The sequence below is a fragment of the Euprymna scolopes genome, chromosome 5 (assembly GCF_053919585.1).
Source record: "Euprymna scolopes isolate OS-2025 chromosome 5, ASM5391958v1, whole genome shotgun sequence".
Taxonomy (NCBI): domain Eukaryota; kingdom Metazoa; phylum Mollusca; class Cephalopoda; order Sepiida; family Sepiolidae; genus Euprymna; species Euprymna scolopes.
In genome coordinates this window covers 38629403-38649101 of record NC_136486.1, presented here as the reverse complement: position 1 = coordinate 38649101, position 19699 = coordinate 38629403, and the positions used below count along the sequence as shown (strand labels likewise).

General features: G+C 31.9%; 1 protein-coding gene across 2 annotated transcripts in view; it reads right to left on the bottom strand.

Moving 5' to 3' along the window:
- The window catches only part of LOC145276783 (cilia- and flagella-associated protein 61-like), a 166356-nt gene that overhangs the window by 78550 nt on the left and 68107 nt on the right, over positions 1 to 19699 (bottom strand). For both annotated transcript variants that reach the window (XM_080128068.1, XM_080128067.1), the window contains exons 8-13: positions 19293 to 19417; positions 16843 to 16952; positions 15442 to 15550; positions 11775 to 11845; positions 7573 to 7699; positions 15 to 92 (exon numbers count right to left, since the gene is read on the bottom strand). In XM_080128068.1, coding sequence (XP_079984194.1) covers positions 15 to 92; positions 7573 to 7699; positions 11775 to 11845; positions 15442 to 15550; positions 16843 to 16952; positions 19293 to 19417 — 620 coding nt within the window. The remainder of the gene's footprint in view (positions 1 to 14; positions 93 to 7572; positions 7700 to 11774; positions 11846 to 15441; positions 15551 to 16842; positions 16953 to 19292; positions 19418 to 19699) is intronic.

The following is a 19699-nucleotide window of genomic DNA, read 5'->3' as shown; positions in this document are numbered from 1 at the left end:
ATATAAAGACTTACCTCTTCATCCCGAATGACAGCAACGCCAATAACCTGATTCAGAATAATGGCAATAAAAACTTGAACTCCAGTTCCATTCTAAAAGGAAACAAATTAAATGTTAATCTGAGTTAAGACTGTTAAGTTATCTCCCCTCAACAATTTTCAAATATTTAAAAATAGCTGATGTTTTCGTCTCCACTATATAAAAAAAAACTTCTAACTATAATCTTAAAACTTAGATCCTTTCTATTTCTTTACTAGCAGGGAGACTCGAAGTTGCCCGAGATTGAATAATGATCCACAAATATTTCACACTCACATTGAAATCGCTCATTTTTTAATCAAATCGATTGATTTCCTGCTCTAGTTGGGGATCCATCACGGTGCACCGAGAGGAAGCTTCACATGCCTCTTCACAGTGACTTAATCCACAATACATTGTAGTCTACATTGCACTGTAGAGAATCTACAGTTGATTTTATAATATCATTTGTATATTTAATGGCTTGAATTAAAGTTTAAAAAGCAGAAGTCAAGTATCATGCTTCAATTGTGCTCTAAACAGATACATTCATTTCGATCGCGCCCCTGTCATATTAAAGAATCTACTGTTCATTTTATATGCCTGGTCTTACTGCTTGTGCAGCGATAATGGCTTGAATTTAAGTTTAAAATGAAAGTCAAGTATCATGGTTCAGTTGTGCTTCAAACAAAAACATTCATTTCGAATGCGCTCCTGTCATATTAAAGAACCTATTGTTGATTTAATATGTCGGGCCTTTCGGTTTGTGTGGTAATAAAACTTCTCAAATGCGATTGTAATGTTAGGCTGTGTAAGGTGTTAACTTTGGTCAAAACCGCTTGTTCCTTCTTTCATCAGATTTTTTCGATTATCGATTATCAATACTTATGAGAGACATTCCAATACAAAACCTATTTAAGAACATTGCCATGCACATAAAGTGCCTTCACATGAAATTTCATAAAAATCGGCCTAGCTGTTTTCGGGTCCATAGGGAATGAACTCACACACAGACACAAACACAGGCACAAATACACACAAAGTTTCTTTTTATATAATAGTAGAGATATAAAACCGAATCTTAACCATTTTATGATTATATCTAACATCTAATGTGGGATTTTTTAGTGACGCCCAAATAACCTTTCAGTTGACAAATAAATAATCACATGTATTTAAACGTTTCTACTACTTTCTTTCTCTCTCAGTTTCTCTTTCTCACTCTCTCTTTCCATCTCTCAACTTCTTTTAATTTCCTCTTTCCTTTCTCCCCTCCTTTTTGTTATGCTAACTTAGACTTGAAACAGAAAACATGATTTACCTTCAATTCTACCAAACAACAAACAGTTAATACACACACACTTTCTCCTTTACTTGAAAAATAATTTTTATAATGCTAGCTGTAATGTTGGCTAACACAGTAATTAGCATAGCTGGGCTTTATTGCCTACTAGCAACACCTGTGTACCGGCTTTGCCTGGTGGAAATATGACCCAAAGCCAGAACAGATTTGTTAAAAGACTCACCAACACCGAAAACAAATTAATCTAGTGTGTTATCGTACGTGAGTAATGTAAATTATTGACTATGGATAAACAGCTACAAAAAAATTAATATAGAGAGATGATGATGGTTGCTAGTGGTAGCCACTGTTGGCTCTGGAAAATTGTGGACACTGGCGGCAATGGCAAAAGTGAAATCATCTGGCTTTCACTGTCATGCATTGTCTGGCAGTGGCAGCTAGCAGAATCCATTGGCTGTCATTTTGGGTGTTGGTGGTTATTGGTGATTAGTGTCTTTTTAGAGCAGCTATTTGCCTTTACAACTGTCACTGTCAGTTCATAGCCATCACTGTCAGTCATTGGTGGCCATGACCAATATTGGCCTAAATTCGCCTGCTCCAAAATAAAACTGGCCAGTGGCTAGCACTAGTAATCACTGGTACATAATGGTGTTTTGAGGTGTTTGGTGGGCTCTGCAACAATCGGACATTGTCAGTCACAACTATTGTCAACATCCATTCGATTGCTCTTAAATGAAATCACCTGTTGTCAATTGTTAGGCACAGTCATTCAGTGACAGACCCTGGTATCCAGTGGCAGGCATTGTTATCCAGTGATGAGCACTGTCATCCAGTGGTGGTTATGATTGTTGCCAGCAGTAACTGGATGATAGTGGTCTTTTAAGGTTATTATTATCACGTGATGAGGGCACTTGGTGGCACTGGTAGGCAGTTGAGGATACTGCTGTATTTAAAAAGTAACTGACTCCCATGTTTTAATTGGGTTTATGAATAATACTGTTACTATTTCTGCATAATAGTATTGACTTTAAATATAATATTTACATACGTATGTGAATGTAATTTTTTATTACACATAAATACTTCAAATTTTTTTAAAATAAATATGTTTATTTTTGCACAACCTTTAAAGAAATTAGTATTTACATTTATTTTTTCAAAACCTTTGCTACTACACCCAATTACATTCCTTTAATGAATGTGAAAACCAGCGCAATCTATTGCTGCCAGTAAGCAATCTGAAAACCTTGCTGATATCATATGTCCGATGTATGAAAATCCATGTATATAAAATCAGTTTTGACCATTTTCAATATTTTGATGTAAAATCAAAAGAAATCCCTTTATTTACTCTATTTCATGTTCTATAGACAGCACATACGAAAAAAAAAAAACTGAATAAGAATGCAAAGAAGAAGAAAAAGAAGAATAAGAAGAATGAGAACAAGAAGAGCAAGAACAAGAAGAAGGGGCAGCTTGTTGATGACTGCTAAAGAAACTGGCTCTCAGCCAGTAAAAACAACCTCTTTATTTACTTAACAGCAATAAAGAAGGAGTAATGCCTGTCAGTGTAGAAATGTCTGTATTTATTGAAATCGAAAAGTATTGCAGTGTCTCTATAAAATAAACTAATATATCTGTTTGTATTAATCACAGTAATCAGTCTGAAAGATTATGCTGTATTGGTATGTGTGGAAATTGGAAATGTCTATGTTTGTTGTCAAAGGGAGTCAGCAAGGGCGCCATATTAGATTTTAACAAAGGCATTCTTAAATTGTTTCAGAAATCAATCTGTTAATTCTTGAAACGAATCTGAGCAGCCAATCAAAATAACCGAATGCAAGAATCTGGGAGCATTCATTATTTGCAAATTGATTGAGTATTATAAAATGAAATAATCACAGATGTACTTAATAATTGAATTCTAAAAATATTTGGTAACGGTGTAAACTAGGGTAGAAGAAGGATGTAACAATGAGTGGTGAAGTAATGTGCTGCCACCTCTAACTATGACTTGTTTGAGAGAGTGTTTCTCCAGGGATTTTTTGTAGGAATTTAGTATATTTAATGAAATCGATAGATAATAGCCGGAAAACATGCATCAGGTATAGGCAGGGAGCATCGCCATTTTGGATTAATATGTAATTCCAGTGTTTCTTTTTCTATACTGTCATTTTCTAGACAGGAATAATCATGTCTATTATATATATGAAGACATTAATGGTATTCACTCTAGTCAGATAGCACTGGCATCCTCCTGAATGTGCACTACATTATGCAGTATAGCAACTCATATGTGGCAGTACTGGGCAAGGTCACATGAGATCGTGAGCCACTCACGATTCCAAAATCGAAGACCAACTACATATGTGTCAGAGAGAATTGGATTTCCTATTAAAAAAGTTTCTTTGGAATTTGTTTAAAGCATGCAACCATGAATTTTGGATTTTAAATTGGCAGCTTCTCTTATTTTGTCCTTTAATCCTCACGTTTCATGAGTGATGTTTCTGACGAAGAGGGATCAATTGCTGTTTTCTGAGTCAGAATCAATCCATATAGGACATATTGTTGGTTAGTTTTTTCCTTTTTTAGCTACTTTCATCAAGTGGCTCCATGCCTTGTCTGGAGCGATTGCCATTACAAAAAAGTGCTTGTAACACTGAAATTTTCACCTTCACACTCAGTGGATGGGAATTTCTGTAACAAAGATGAGTACTGTTACTGATCTTTTCTCTTCCCTATCACTCCTTTCTCACAGACGAGATTATTTCCATGGAAGGAGCTCGACTGAGCCCCAGTTATTGGTTCCTCCTTGTAAAACGTTTATAGCAAAAACTGGCCTTTCTACTACAATGAAAAAAGGTCTTCCTTCCTGTGGAACATATTGCTGTGGAACTGCTTCCCTGCAGATTACAACTTCAATCAATCAATAAGGGTTTATCATTCAATGAGGAACTTCTCTCTGTCCCAAGCTACCTGCTGCCATGTGAGACCTATGTGTTGTATTAGGTCATCCCTCCACCTCGTTCTTGGTCTTCCCTTTGGCCTCATGTTCACAAGGTATCCATTCCGTTGTCCTGATGGACCATCTGTTATCATGTTGTCTGGCTACATGCCCTGCCCATCTCCATTTGAATGTTTTGATGACAGTATTGATATCAATAACTCTTGTTTGTTGGCAGATCCAGAAGTTTGTCTTTCTGTCTTTTAGAGTGATACCCAACATTATCCTTTCCATCTTCCTTTGTGCCACTGCCATGATTTCACTTTGGCGAAACATCAGAGCCCATATTTCACTACTGCAGATCATCACAGGTAGTATATATTCATTGAAGATCTTCCTTTTTATTGCCAAACTTACTTTTCCGCTTCTCATGATATTATCCACTTTTTTAAAAGCTACCCATCCCAATGCTATCCTTCTCTTTATCTCAGGGAGGAGATCTCCATCTTTCATGATTTTCTTTCCCAAGTAGATATAGCTTTCAACTTCTTCAATGGTTTTTCCATCAACAATTATTAGCGACTTGGCAGTGTGCTGATTACAACTTGGTCATCTTTAAATCCAATGCCAGCAAATTTTTGTCATAGATTATCCCAAAATTAATCAAACGAAGTTCATACCATAAATCAATGTCAGTACTTCCATAAGGTTCCTCATCTTTCGGTTAGCAATCATTTCCATCTCGTTAACCCTTATCCTTTAAGTGACTCTTGGTCTTAATAAGCAATGATCCAGAGAGTAGTAAAAAAAATAAAAGAGCTGATGAGACACTTTATAGGCAAACAGAATCACTTCTCCACTGTTCAGCTCAGGCATACCAAACTTTTGTAGGAAGCAGAGGCTGCTCCCCCTCCTCCTAATAATAATAATAATAATAATAATTTCGTTTGATAATATCTCCCTGAAAAGAGATGGGATTCATTCTCAGGAGACTCTCCTTCAATCCTGGGTCCATAGAAAGTAGAAAATGGATCTTGGATTTACTTTTGACAGCCTTGTAACTTTTGCTTATGAGTCAAAATCTATCCAGCTACCACTTATTGTTGGTTAGTTTTTGACCTTGAAGTAGTATTGTATTTTTTATTTTTTATTTTTTCGTTCTTTACATCAAGTGGCTTCATGCCTTGTCTGGAGCGATTTCCATAAAACACTAGCTTCAAAGCTCGAGGATTTTTCTAAGGATATTAGTAGTACCAACAATAGCAGAGGACTGAACTGGAGACCTCCCAACACATCAGGGATCCGTAGTTTTTTTTTTCAAATATATTTCCAGGTGACTCTTCCGAATCCCAACTCCAAAGCATGAGCTTTAAAGATTGAAAGTTTTCCTAGCAATATTGGTAGTACTAACAAAACAGAGGACTCAAAAATTCCTAGTTTTTTGTTTGTTTGTTTTTTTCAAATATCTTACCAGACGACTTCATACCACACCCAGCGAATCTACTATTACCAGGACTTCTTGGGTTTTAATTCCATGCATATGCCTAACCTCTAAGACCAATGAAGCAGAATTACCACACTTCTTATTCTCATTCTCAATCACGTTCTTGTTTAAGGCCATTGAAAAGTCTATGATTTACTACTTCTTTGAGATTTTGTCAATCCGGACAATTGATTTTTGCAGCAGCAGCAGCAGCAGCAGCAGCAGCAGCAGCAGCAGCAGCAGCAACAACAACAACAACAACAACAACAACAACAACAACATAATAATAATAATAATAACAATAATAAAATAATAATAATAACAATAACAAAAATAATAATAATAATAATAATAATAACAATAATAACAATAATAATAATAAAAATAATAATAATAATAACAATAACAACAACAATAATAATAATAATAATAACAATAATAATAATAATAATAATAATAATACAAAACATGAAGCACTACATGGAATCAAGAACAGTGAAGCTGCATATCTATGAGTCCTCTAACCCACCCCCATCCCCCATGACCACATCACTGCGCTCTCCCAAAAAAAGAGTGAGACCGAATAGCCAAGTAGTCAAGGAAGAAAGAAAGACCAAGGAGTGAGCACTGACAAGACCTCCACTGTATAAGTGCAAAGAGAACTAGAACCTTGGGGAGGCTTATTACCACTCAAATTCTAGTAAAGACCAATGGCCATTGTCAATGAGAAATCAATGGCAAGCAGCTGTTGAGATATTGCAAATTTATTTGCAAATGTTATCAAAAGAGGTGGGGAGTACTAGAAAATCTGAGGGACTTGTTGTCACTCAGCTTCCAGGCTGTATTCAATGAGATCTTTGATGACCTGTGTGAAATCTCCTTGCGAGCCAATAATAATAATAATAATAATAATCTCGGCATTGTTTCCAGTCATCCTGAACCTCTCCTTGCCACTGGATTGCAGCAGTGTTGATTCAGGAGAGGTGTGTTTAAGATTGCACCACCCATGCCTTATAATTACATGCACAACTAGCCTTATAGGGGGTATCCATTGCCTTCCGAGACTGAACAGAGGCTTTCAATAATAATAATATTAGGTTGTCCCAAAAGTTCATAAACACTTGTGAAAAACTGGAATTTTTATGCACTTTTTAATTGTTTTTTGTGCTTACATTGTTATAGTGATTTTCATCTCTCTATTCCAGATGGTAATTGGTAAAATTGATCTGTGAGTTTTGATACATTACTGCTGGAAGCAAAGTCTTTCAACCAGGAAAGCCGCAGAAGGAATTTGTGCTGCTGAAGGTGTAGGAACAATTGCATATGTGGAAATCTCAAAGTGGTATAAGCATAAACAACTGGAACGGGTCTACAAAAAGTTGAAGCAAAAATACCCGGCTCTGATCAACTGAAAGCAGCAGGGCAATGCTAAGCTACACACCACCAGGAAGACCAAAGACAAGTTTGAAGAACTGGATGGTGTTGAGGTTCTGCTACATCCAGTCTACAGTCCTTACTGTTCTCTATCAGAGTATGGCCTTTTATGCTCAATGCAATACTTTCTGAAGGGCTGCTGATTCGACTCATTTGAAGTTGAGGAAACGTGTCAAGAATTCTTTGATTTGAAGCTAGCTGAATAGTACTTTGATCAATCCAAAAGATCGATTTCAGAAAGTCTTGGAAAATTATGGTCTTTATTTTGAGGATTAATTTTTTGTTATTACTTGGTGAGTAAAATTTCAATTTTTTTGCAAGTGTTTACAACTTCTGGGACAACCTAATAATAATAATAATAATAATAATAATAATAATAATAACAACAACCTGATCTCTCTCTGCTTCGAGGTACTGTTTGATGTCCTTCAAAATGTGTTCATTTCGATGAATGTTTCTCGTCAGAAATTCAATTTCGTCCAAATTGGTTGTATCAGCCAGTTTTACCCTTAAGTCTCTATAATAGTTTTAAGTATAAAAACAAAAATGGATAATCATTTAGTGAAATAAATTAAGTTTTAGATGCTTCCATATCTCTATTCATAGAAAACTAGCTGACTGTGTCCCAGCATTGCCATGTGATCATAGTGCAAGATTCGTTTTGGGAACATTCGATTGATTTCCATTTTATACATATAAGATTAGTTATGTGTATATGTTTATATATATGTAGGTACATGATTCACTCTTAAACTAATTAACCGATCATTATGACTTTTGATGATAGGTGTAAGAGTGAGCAATGTGGGCTATATTTAGTTTAATTCAGTTTAAAGCAATAGGAATAAAAAGGAGGGAAGATAAAAAGCCTTTGTTAAAAATTCGAAATTAGACATCAATTAATAAATATTCCTGAATTTTAGTTTCTTTTAGGTATTTTTAAAGAATTTTAGGAAGTATAATATGGGCACAACCTTTTATTTGTAAACATTATTTTAAAACATTGAATTTGATTCATAGCCAAAGTTAACCATAGAAGCTTGTCAAAAAAAAAAAAAGAACATTCATGTCAATTGGAGCAAAATAAGGATCTGAGCATTGATGGTGAAAAGAGAGAAGGTTAGTTTTAGAGATATTATAAGAGTTACAAGCTACTTTTTTCACCATTGTACCGGCCCTGTCGGTGGGGCATTAGAATACGCCAACTGCCCCCCTGCAGACGGTAAAAGCCCCTCAATGGGGGTCCTGGATATGACCTTAAACTATATCCAGTGGTGAGGCCCCAGCTTGTGGGCTTTGGGGAGTGTGGAGCCACCCTTTAATTACCATTGCTCCCAGGTCCACTCTGGCCCGGAGTGGTAGTACCTGTTAGGGTCCCAAGTATGGGTTAAATAGAAACCGACGTGAAAACAACAAATATATTCTATTAAAAAAATTTTTCTTCAAAATCTTTGGATTCGACATTAAATAACCCGAAAAGGGTTGATATGCCGTAAAACAAAAACAACCAACCAAAAAAATCACCATTGTACCAAATGTTTAAGATTAGAGGAAAGAGAATCAGCGAGATTTTGATTACCAATGCTCTTTGAAGTGCTGTCCAAGACAATTGTGTTATTTTTTTATGTACTCTTATACACATTTTATATTTACTTGTCAATAGAAAAAGGTTGCAAGAAATGATCTGTGTGTTAAATCATCAAATTGCAGACCGCATTTCTAAAATCAAAAGATAGAGGAAACTTCAATTTCAGCAATATACAAGATGTTGGGAGTTTATTTGACATTATGGAAGCATAGGCAATGCCATGACTAGTGTTAGTTGAAAATCGCTTACTGATGTAAAACTGCTCTGCTTACCGGACTGGATGTCCTATTTTAGTTTATTATTTTACGCACAATTTAATTATTTTTGTAAAATCTATGTAAAAATATAAAATTTAATCAAGTATTACTTATTTTTGTAAAATCTATGTAAAAACAAAAAATTTAATCAAGTATTACTTATTTTTGTAAAATATATGTAAAAACAAAAAATTTAATCAAGTATTATTTATTTTTGTAAAATATATATAAAAACAAAAAATTTAATCACATATTAATTATTTTTGTAAAATATATGTAAAAACATCAAATTTAATACAGGTAATATTTATTTTTGCAAAATATATGTAAAACTAAAAATTTAATCAAGTATTACTTATTTTTGTAAATTATATGTAAAAACATAACACTTAATCAAGTATTATTTATTTTTGTAAAATATATATAAAAACAAAAGATTTAATCACATATTAATTATTTTTGTAAAATATATGTAAAAGCATCAAATTTAATCAAGCAATATTTATTTTTGCAAAATATATGTAAAAACAAAAAATTTAGTCACGTATTAATTATTTTTGTAAAATATATGTAAAAACATAAAATTTAATCAAGTATTACTTATTTTTGTAAAATATATGTAAAACATAAAATTGAATCAAGTATTACTTATTTTTGTAAAGTATATGTAAAACATAAAATTTAATCAAGTATTACTTATTTTTGTAAAATATATGTAAAAACAAAAAAATTAATCAAGTATTATTTATTTTTGTAAAATATATATAAAAACAAAAGATTTAATCACATATTAATTATTTTTGTAAAATATATGTAACAACATAAAATTTAATCAAGTAAAATTTATTTTTGCAAAATACATGTAAAAACAAAAAATTTCATCATGTATTACTTATTTTTGTAAAATATATGTAAAACATAAAATTTAATCAAGTATTAATTATTTTTGTAAAATATATGTAAAACATAAAATTGAATCAAGTATTACTTATTTTTGTAAAGTATATGTAAAACATAAAATTTAATCAAGTATTACTTATTTTTGTAAAATATATGTAAAACATAAAATTTAATCACGTATTACTTATTTTTGTAAAATATATGTAAAACATGAAATTTAATCAAGTATTACTTATTTTTGTAAAATATATGTAAAACATAAAATTTAATCACGTATTACTTATTTTTGTAAAATATATGTAAAACATGAAATTTAATCAAGTATTACTTATTTTTGTAAAATATATGTAAAACATAAAATTTAATCAACTATTACTTATTTTCGTAAAATATATGTAAAAACATAAAATTTAATCAAGTATTACTTATTTTTGTAAAATATATGTAAAACATAAAATTTAATCAAGTATTAATTATTGTTGTAAAATATATGGAAAAACAAAATATTTAATCACGTATTAATTATTTTTGCAAAATCTATGTAAAAACATAAAATTTAATCAAGTATTACTTATTTTTTTAAATATATGTAAAAACAAAACATTTAATCACGTATTAATTATTATTGTAAAATCTATGTAAAAACAAAAAGTTAAATGAAGTATTACTTATTTTTGTAAAATATATGTAAAACATAAAATTTAATCAAGTATTACTTATTTTTGTAAAATATATGTAAAAACATAAAATTTAATCAAGTATTACTTATTTTTGTAAAATCTATGTAAAAACATAAAATTTAATCAAGTATTACTTATTTTTGTAAAATATATGTAAAACATAAAATTTAATCAAGTATTAATTATTTTTGTAATATCTATGTAAAAACAAAATATTTAATCACGTATTAATTATTTTTGCAAAATCTATGTAAAAACATAAAATTGAATCAAGTATTACTTATTTTTTTTAAATAAATGTAAAAACAAAAAATTTAATCACGTATCAATTGTTTTTGTAAAATCTATGTAAAAACATAAAATTTAATCAAGTATTACTTATTTTTGTAAAATATATGTAAAAACAAAAAATTTAATCAAGTATTATTATTTTCGTAAAATATATGTAAAAACATAAAATTTAATCAAGTATTACTTATTTTTGTAAAATATATGTAAAACATAAAATTAAATCAAGTATTACTTATTTTTGTAAAATCTATGTAAAAACAAAATATTTAATCACGTGTTAATTATTTTTTGTGAAATCTATATAAAAACATAAAATTTAATCAAATATTACTTTTTTTTCTAAAATATACGTTAAACATAAAATTTAATCAAATATTACTTTTCTTTCTCGAAGATAAGGGTTAAAGAGTGTACAGTAGAAATCGGACAATATAGTAATTGTTAATAATGGAAATTCGGTAAATTTTTTAACTTATATAGAACGGTTGATCAAAAACTTGTTTACATTAGACTTGAAGACAACCATATTGTAGTCAGCTGGAAAGCAGGAAAACGGAAGATAATTCCACAGGCGTGCAGTTCTAAGAAAGAAGCTTTGTTCATGGAATCTACGTTTAGGTTTAGGCACAGATAAAGAGTGGGATAAATTAGTGATAGTGTGTTCTGCTAGACGGGTGTTTCTTGTGAAATTCTGGCGAGGGGGGGAACCATAAATTGGAGCTCGGCCGAGCACTTGCCATGAAAATAACGATAAAGCAGAGACAAACTCGCAATTTCCATGAGGTTCTGCAAGTAAATTGCTTTGAATCAAAATTCTGTGATGTTTTCATGCAACAAAGTTAACGCGTAAATAAATGTAAATACAAAGTTACTTACGTGACAAGTCCATCTTTATGAAATACATAAAGTTCTTGATCTAAAATAGAGGTCAGTCTTGGAGTGATTCTCTATAAAAAAAAAAATAATAAATTAAAATAAAATAAAATAAAAAAAAAAACATGATAAAATACGGTTGTTTGCTTGAATAGCTTTACAGCCGAGGAAAATACATAATAACCAGTAAACTGACGTTTCTTAATATTTTAGATGAGGATTTGTTACTCGTATTATTTGGATTGATCGAACCACTGTTCTCATCTTATGAGTTCTTACTGTTCTCAAGATGAGAACAGTGGTCCAATGAATCCAAATAATACAAACTGTTACTACTAGCAATCAAAGGAAGAATCTATCTGGCATATGTGTACACAGTGTCATGATGTGTGGAAGTGAAACCTAGCCAGTGATGGTTGAGGACAAGTGTTGCTGGAGAGAAATGGCATGAGAATGGTATGATGGATGTGTTGGTTGGTTGTTTTTGCTTTACAGCATATCAACCCTTTTCAGGTTATTTAATGCCGAATCCAGTGATTTTAAAGAAAATTTTTTTTAATAGAATATATTTTTTTTTCAAATCAGTTTCTATTTAACCCATAGTTGGGACCCTAACAATTACTACCACTCCGGGTCAGAGTGGACCTGAGAGCAATGGCAATTAAAGGGTCACTCCACACTCCCCAAAGCCCGCAAGCTGGGGTCTCACCATCGGATATATATATATATATATATATATATATATATATATATATATATATATATATATATATATGGTTTAAGGTCATATCCAAGACCGATGGATGTGTAATGTGAGTGACAAAGATAAGCTTAGATCTGATGACCTTGGAGGAAGATTATTTCTGGACAGTGTCAGGATATATTTATAAAACAGGAGACTCTGTTGGTTTGGTTACATTCAAGAATGAGTGAGAATTCTTAAGTTAGTAGATATAGAACAGTTGAGGTAATAGGGCCAATTGGTAGTGAACGGCCAAAGAAAACATAAGAGAAAGTGATAAGTATGTATTTGAGAAAAAGAGAGAGAAATAAGAATCTGATCAAACAAAAGTAAATTTAGAAGTTAATTTTTAAAATACATCTAATACATGCCAGTATGTAAAATAGAAATTATAACTATAGAAACAAGACGCACCTTCTATATATATTAGTAGTAACGATAACCGTTGTCCATCCCCATCCAACATGGCCGCAGTCAAGACTGAACTCACTACACGAGTTTGTAGTGTAATTCAAATCTTGTCGGTAGCTGAATACTTGTTGCTTCGCCAGGGTTATCAAAGATATTTTTTATCGTGACGCCATCACTAGATGGGGTACCTACCACGGCTTAAGAGAGTCCCATCTATCCTTGAGAGAAGAATAGACCGTGCCAGTTTCTCAACCTGGTATTTTACCTTGCGGTATATACAGTGCCTTGCCTTTCCAAATGGTCACCCATCTGGTATTGGCCAGGCTCAACTTTGCTTAACTTTGGTGATCTGGCGAGAACCAGTGTGTCAATGTGATTGTGCCTTATATTTTATTTTCATTTTATATACAACACAAAACCGTTGTACAAAAAGAAAAACAAAAGATTTTTTATGACAACAACAAAAGAATTTATTTAATTATCTACACCGTTTGGTATAGGTGGAAAAAAAAAATGGAAAGTGTCCGAGTGAAGAAAAGAAAGATAGAAAGTTCTTTGAGTCCAGAAAGTCTGTTAACAATTATTTTCAGGCAAAAATAGTCAATGTTTGAGTGTTTAATGAGAGAGAGAGAGAGAGAGAGAGAGAGAGAGAGAGAGAGAGAGAGAGAGAGAGAGAGAAGACACGTCTTTCTTCCTCGTTAATTCCAGGGTTCTCCCTGCTGACCAACTATGATTACCAATGGGGCTAAAGTAGTTTTTCACAGGACAGATGGAATCGCTCTACAAACTGATTGGTCAGTACGTGGCCAAACCACTTAACAGGGGCATTTATTTGCAAAAGAAAATAAGTCTTTATTTATGACTACTATAAATGTTTAGTCTCAGGCAGAACATATGCCAACTCATTTCCTTTGATAACTTCATTGCAACACGGACAGCAAAAAAAATAAATAAATAAAAAAGAAAACAAACAAAGTATCAATAATGGATTAATACAATTTGTTCCCATTGTCATCGAGTTCTTTGTCATCATAGGGCAGGATTGCATATCATTCCCGCTTTCTATTGGACACAAGCTGACAACAAACCTCATAAGATTTTGTGGTTACTTGAATATATTTGGATTGCTATATGCTATGACAAAACTATGGTATGGGTGAGTGGTTAGAGTTAGGATTAATCAAGAATGTTCACGCTTGTAGCAATCACTTATTGTATTATCGTTATGAGTCCAAATACTTTCTAAGATGAAGTATGCTGCTACATATGGGTATTAATTTAATTAGTATCACTTTTTTTTATTACACCGTGCGGTAAATAATTTTCTTTTAATTATCTCACTACTTAGCGCTTCTGATAAAATTAATTAAGATACCTAAATAAATAGAGCAAACCTGGGCATTAGGTACCTCTGTAATCCTGAGACTTGATACGCAAGTAACACGGCAGAAAAGGATACTAAATCTTCATCAGTAATAGATGACAATTACAAATTGATTTTTTCCTGAATTTTTTCAATCTGTGATTTTTTTTATTGAATTAAATACTCTTAATAATTTTCGGTGTCTAGATTTAAAATATGCAATTAGATAAAACAACGGGTGCTACCAGATCAGGCTGTCTGAAGCTATTGGCTTCCTAAGATGAAATGCTCCTAACATTGATGCTTTTTGTTTTTGTTTTTCTACTTCATTTTGCAAAACTTAATTATGTTCTGCAAAACCAAGAACAAAAAAAAAAACAAAAAAACCCACCTTTTCCTCTTTTCCTTCTTCTCGTTTCCCCTTCCTCTTTCTATCCCCACCCCCACTTCCTGACTGGTTTCCTAACTTAAAATGTACCAAACATTAATACTGTAACTCTTTTCCCTCTCTCATTGCAAAACTCATTCATGTCCTTCATGGCATGGAACAAAAACGATAAAATCCACTACAAAACAACCAAACCAAACACTACAAACTAGCGATTGAAGATACAAAGAGCTTGAAAAGAAAAAAAAAACCTTCTACGAAATAAATGGATGCAACATGAATACTGTTTCCAAAATAACTGGATTCAGCATTAGATAACCAGAATAGAGTTGATATGCCGTAAAACAAAACAGCCAAACAGCCAGCCTAGGTAAAACAACAAAAAATGCAATAATAAAAAGAAAACGGTTTTTATTATTTTCATTTTTTTTTTATTCTTTAAGATGAGGCTTCATAAATTGTGCATTCATTTTTTTTTTTTGTGGACTGTTATCCTCACCTTCATAGTTCTTGTTGTTTCAACACGTTTCGGTCAACTGATCCTCTGGCCTTGTTCAGGTGACTCACTGCGACAGAAGGCAGTAGTTACTGAGGATACAGTTACAAGATTTAACATTCCTATTCCGTTGCAGTTAATCACCCGAAGAAGGCCAGAGGATAAATTGGTCGAAAAGTGGTGAAGCAACAACTATGAAGATGAGAATTACAGTCCACAAAAAAAATGAATGCATAAAAAAGAAAACTGTTTGAATGATTTCTCACATACCACAAAATGTTGGAGTAAAGGGAATTCTGGGACAAGATACGGTGTAGTGATGATGCATATAGCCCGATCTGGAAAAAGTTCAAATGCATGCAGCAAGAAATCTTCAGATCTGTAAGAAAGAAATAAAAAGAAAAAATAAAGTGATAATTATGTGATAACATAAAGTAAATTTGTAAAAGTGCAGCTGTGAAAATTGCACTTTTTTTTTGCATAAAGTGTTGATTTGAATTTTAATATGAAAACAAATTTTTCAAAATTGACGAAAGAAATAAAAAATACAAAATCTTAATTAAAATTTATTAAAATTAAATTAAAGCAATGTTTTAGAAAGGATTAAATTACAATTTTATTTTTAATGCATCCTTACACATCAATTAAGTTTGAAATATCATTTTCGTTGATAAGTTTGAAATAGTGTATTTGTTGATACGTTTGAAAATACTCTTCCAAATTACCGATCAAAATAAAAAAAAGTATTTTCATTGATAAATTTCAAATAGTATTTTCATTGATAAGTTTGAAATGATATTTTCATTGAGACGTTTTACATAGTATTTTCGTTAATAAGTTTGAAATAATATTTTCATTGATAAGTTTGAAATAGTATTTTATTGGTACATTTTAAATAGTATTTTTATTGATAACTTTGAAATAATATTTTTATTGATAACTTTAAAATAATATTTTTATTGATAACTTGGAAATAGTATTTTCATTGATAACTTTGAAATAGTATTTTCGTTTGTAAGTTTTAAATAGTATTTTAATTGATAAGTTTAAAATAGTATTTTCGCTGATAAATTTAAAATAGCATTTTCGTTGTTCTATCACATTTAATTTTAAAATTGCATTTTAAAGTCCATTTATGGTATCTCTATAAGAGGTACTGTTTATTCATGGTTTGTCTTAGTGTAAAGATAGCACTTTTGTTAGTCTGCCACACTTAAGTTTGAAATAGCATTTTCATTGGTCTATCACGCTTCAGTTTCAAATAGTATTTCTGTTTGCCTGTCACACTTCGGACTAAAATAACATACATTTTTCTTTTATCTATCATGCTTTAAGTTGAAACAGCATTTTCACTGGTCTGTCATGTTTCCATTTAAAAATAACATTTTTATTCATCTATCACACTTCAGTCTGGAATAGCGTTTTCTTTGGTCTGTCATGCTTTGTTTATTAAATAACATTTTCGTTGGTCTGTCATGCTTTCAATTTAAAAGCATTTTTTGTCTGTTACATATAAGTTTTAAATAGCATTTTAATTGGTCTGCCATGTTTTAGTTTGAAATATTATTTTCGTTGATCTGTCAAACTTCAGTTTAAAATAGCATTGAAATGCACATTTTTAATAGTTGCATCTTAGGAATATCTGTTCTTACTGTTCGTATTCCAACTGACCTCATTTCATATATTTCGTCGATGGCAAAGAGTTGAATACAAAATGCATTTGGCTCTCCTTTGAAAACCGATGTAATTGCATGCATTGTTTCCATTGGAGAATGAGGATACTGAAACAGAAGTGAGAGAAAAAATTCAATTAAAAACATCATGTCTTTTCAAAAGGTCTTAAAACTTAAACTTCGACCAAAACAGATATGATTCATGAATAAAACTGATATGTCCCGGAAAGAGATATATTTTGTTTGAAGTAGCTGAGTGGTCTTGGATACTTGCCAGAATTTAATTCTTTCATCTACCCTTCTTTCTCTCTTTCTTTTCTTCCTTCTTTAACCCATCCCTCTATGTAAGTAATTATAGACTGCAACTGTTACCTCTTGACTGTTTCTTTGTTGATGATTGGTCGAGTGATTTTTTGCTCGCTGATTTAAGTGAAAATGGAAGTGAAAAAAAAGGAGTTGCTGCCTTGGCCCTTTGGGAATGAAAGGTCGTTGTTTGAAAATGTCGGACCTGGGTGTAGTAACCCATCGTGGTGAGACATTAGGAGGCTCTAGATGAAGGTCCTATTTCGTCAGTTAAATTTTCGTCTAAGTGACGAAAATGAAGAGAAAAATGCCGGCTGAGTTCAGACAGAAAAGTCTTAAAAAAATCAAGTCAAAAGTCTTGTCTAGAGGAAAAGAAATAAGTGCAAAAGTTAAACCTCAGACGAGTGAAAAAGTGACGTTGCAAAAAACAATAATTTGCTTGTTACTCAGGAAATATTCGAAGTAAAAGGAAAGTGTATAATCTTTAATGGTGCACCAAGAAGAAAGAGTCTTCTCTAACAAGAAAAAAGTTTTCGTTTGACTAAGCTGTTGAAGCTACATCAGGTCAAGTAATGTTTTTTTTTTCCCAGGTAAAAGCCGACAAATATGAGTAAAAGAAAGTTGAAAAAGATGCAGATTTATTTTATAAAAAAAAGAAGAAAATCCAACGAGACATTTTTTATTTTTATGCTATCTCAAGCAGGAATGACAATTCTTCTCTCTAAAAAAAATTCTGTATAAATCATCCTTGCTTCTAAAAAAACAAACTATTCTTACTTCAAACAATTGATGTGATCAGAGAGAGGGGCATGTAGGGGTATAAGAGTTATCTGTCCCTGACAATCGGAGGCAACCAGAGCGATCCTCTTGGATAGGAAATAACTAGAGTGATCTCCCCTGATTTCTATAAATACCGTAAACATGGGCGCAGACATTTGTATTTTGTATTGAGCTCATCATGAGCCAGAAGGATACAATATTATGCTCTATTAAACTCTTACATTACCATTCATGGTAGAAGTAGAAATCCAGTGCACACAGGATAAATGTTGAAGAAAATGATGGACTTTGTATTTGCTTCTCTGCTACCATATTCTTTGAATGTTTGTTGATGCTGTAAGATTCTAACAAGGTCTATTGAGTTATCTTGCAGTGTAGTTGTATGCAAACGTATAGTTATGCCGTTCAATGGCTGCTGCTGCCTGTCACACACACACACATCCTACTATAGATAAGCACAATCACCTCAAAATGTAAACAACCACACTTTCATGTCACACTCAAACTTAACAACAAACCTTTTATAATCATAAAGATTTCATCTCAGAATATTTTGCTACCTTCTTTCAAGATTATATGTGAATTTTTATATACATGTATAATAAATGGATACAATTTTTTTTCACGTATTATGAAATAATTATTTTATATTAGTTCATAGTGTGATAGAAGAATGCTCATTATTGGAGATAGAACATTATTATAGAAAAGAAAAAAAGAAGTAAACCAAATGTAAAGTTTGTTTTTTACTTATTTTACTTGTTTTTCTGGAAACCAATATCCTTTATATTGTTTTAATGGATGATATTTTAATCTATTTGGAAATTCATTTCAAAAGTACCGTCTCACTAATAACATGTGATCATGTTCAACCAATCACAGTTTTACTATCTTAATCACCCTGTTAAAAAGGCGAGTTCCAGAAGTGCTTTAAACCCAGATAAGGGATTCCAAGGGGAATGTTTTGAAAAAAATTAATGTTTTTGCAGAAAGATATCATGTTATCTATCTTGTTGGAGATTATCTATCTTGTCCAAAGAACTCTCTAGTCTATAGATAACTATAACTTGTTATCTATGCTTCACTGGGTGTTGTGTTCAGAGGTCTGTGAATGTGTCTCTCGTTGCATCTGTCAAGAAGTTGAGATTAGCTTTTACATTGAAGGAAGTACAATTGCTGTAATTTCATTGGAGTACATTTCATAGAAGTACTTATAAGACAAACACAAGGAAGCAACACTGCAGCGATATGACTGGGGCTGAAACTTAGCAGACAATGTGTGATCTATAAGATGAGAAATTATTTTTTGCACTCTGCCTTGTAAAATAACAAAAGTAAGAGCAGTAGGACATACAAATGACTTACAATAAGGCTGTCTTGGTCCATTGCGGCTTCCCTGGCAGGAGATGTAATGGAGCTTTCAGAACCGCTTCTCATATGAATGTCACTGAGATTTAATTGAACTTGGGGTTTTTCTCCTTTGGAAGAACCTTAAAAAAATATAAAAATTTGGGTAACAATTTAAAACATTTCCCACAATCAAGAAAAAACAGTTTTCATTAAATACTTTAAAAAAAAAAGAAAAGAAAGGGTTGTTCTGTTCGTCAAGATTCGGGAATCTCTGTAAATACTGAAATTCTTTGGTGCATTATTCTGCACAAATATCGATTTCTTTGCCATTCTCATACTTTATACTATTATAATAATCTTTTCTATCTTCTATTGTATATGTCATCTGAACATTTGATTTTGCCACAAGTTTGAAAATCTCA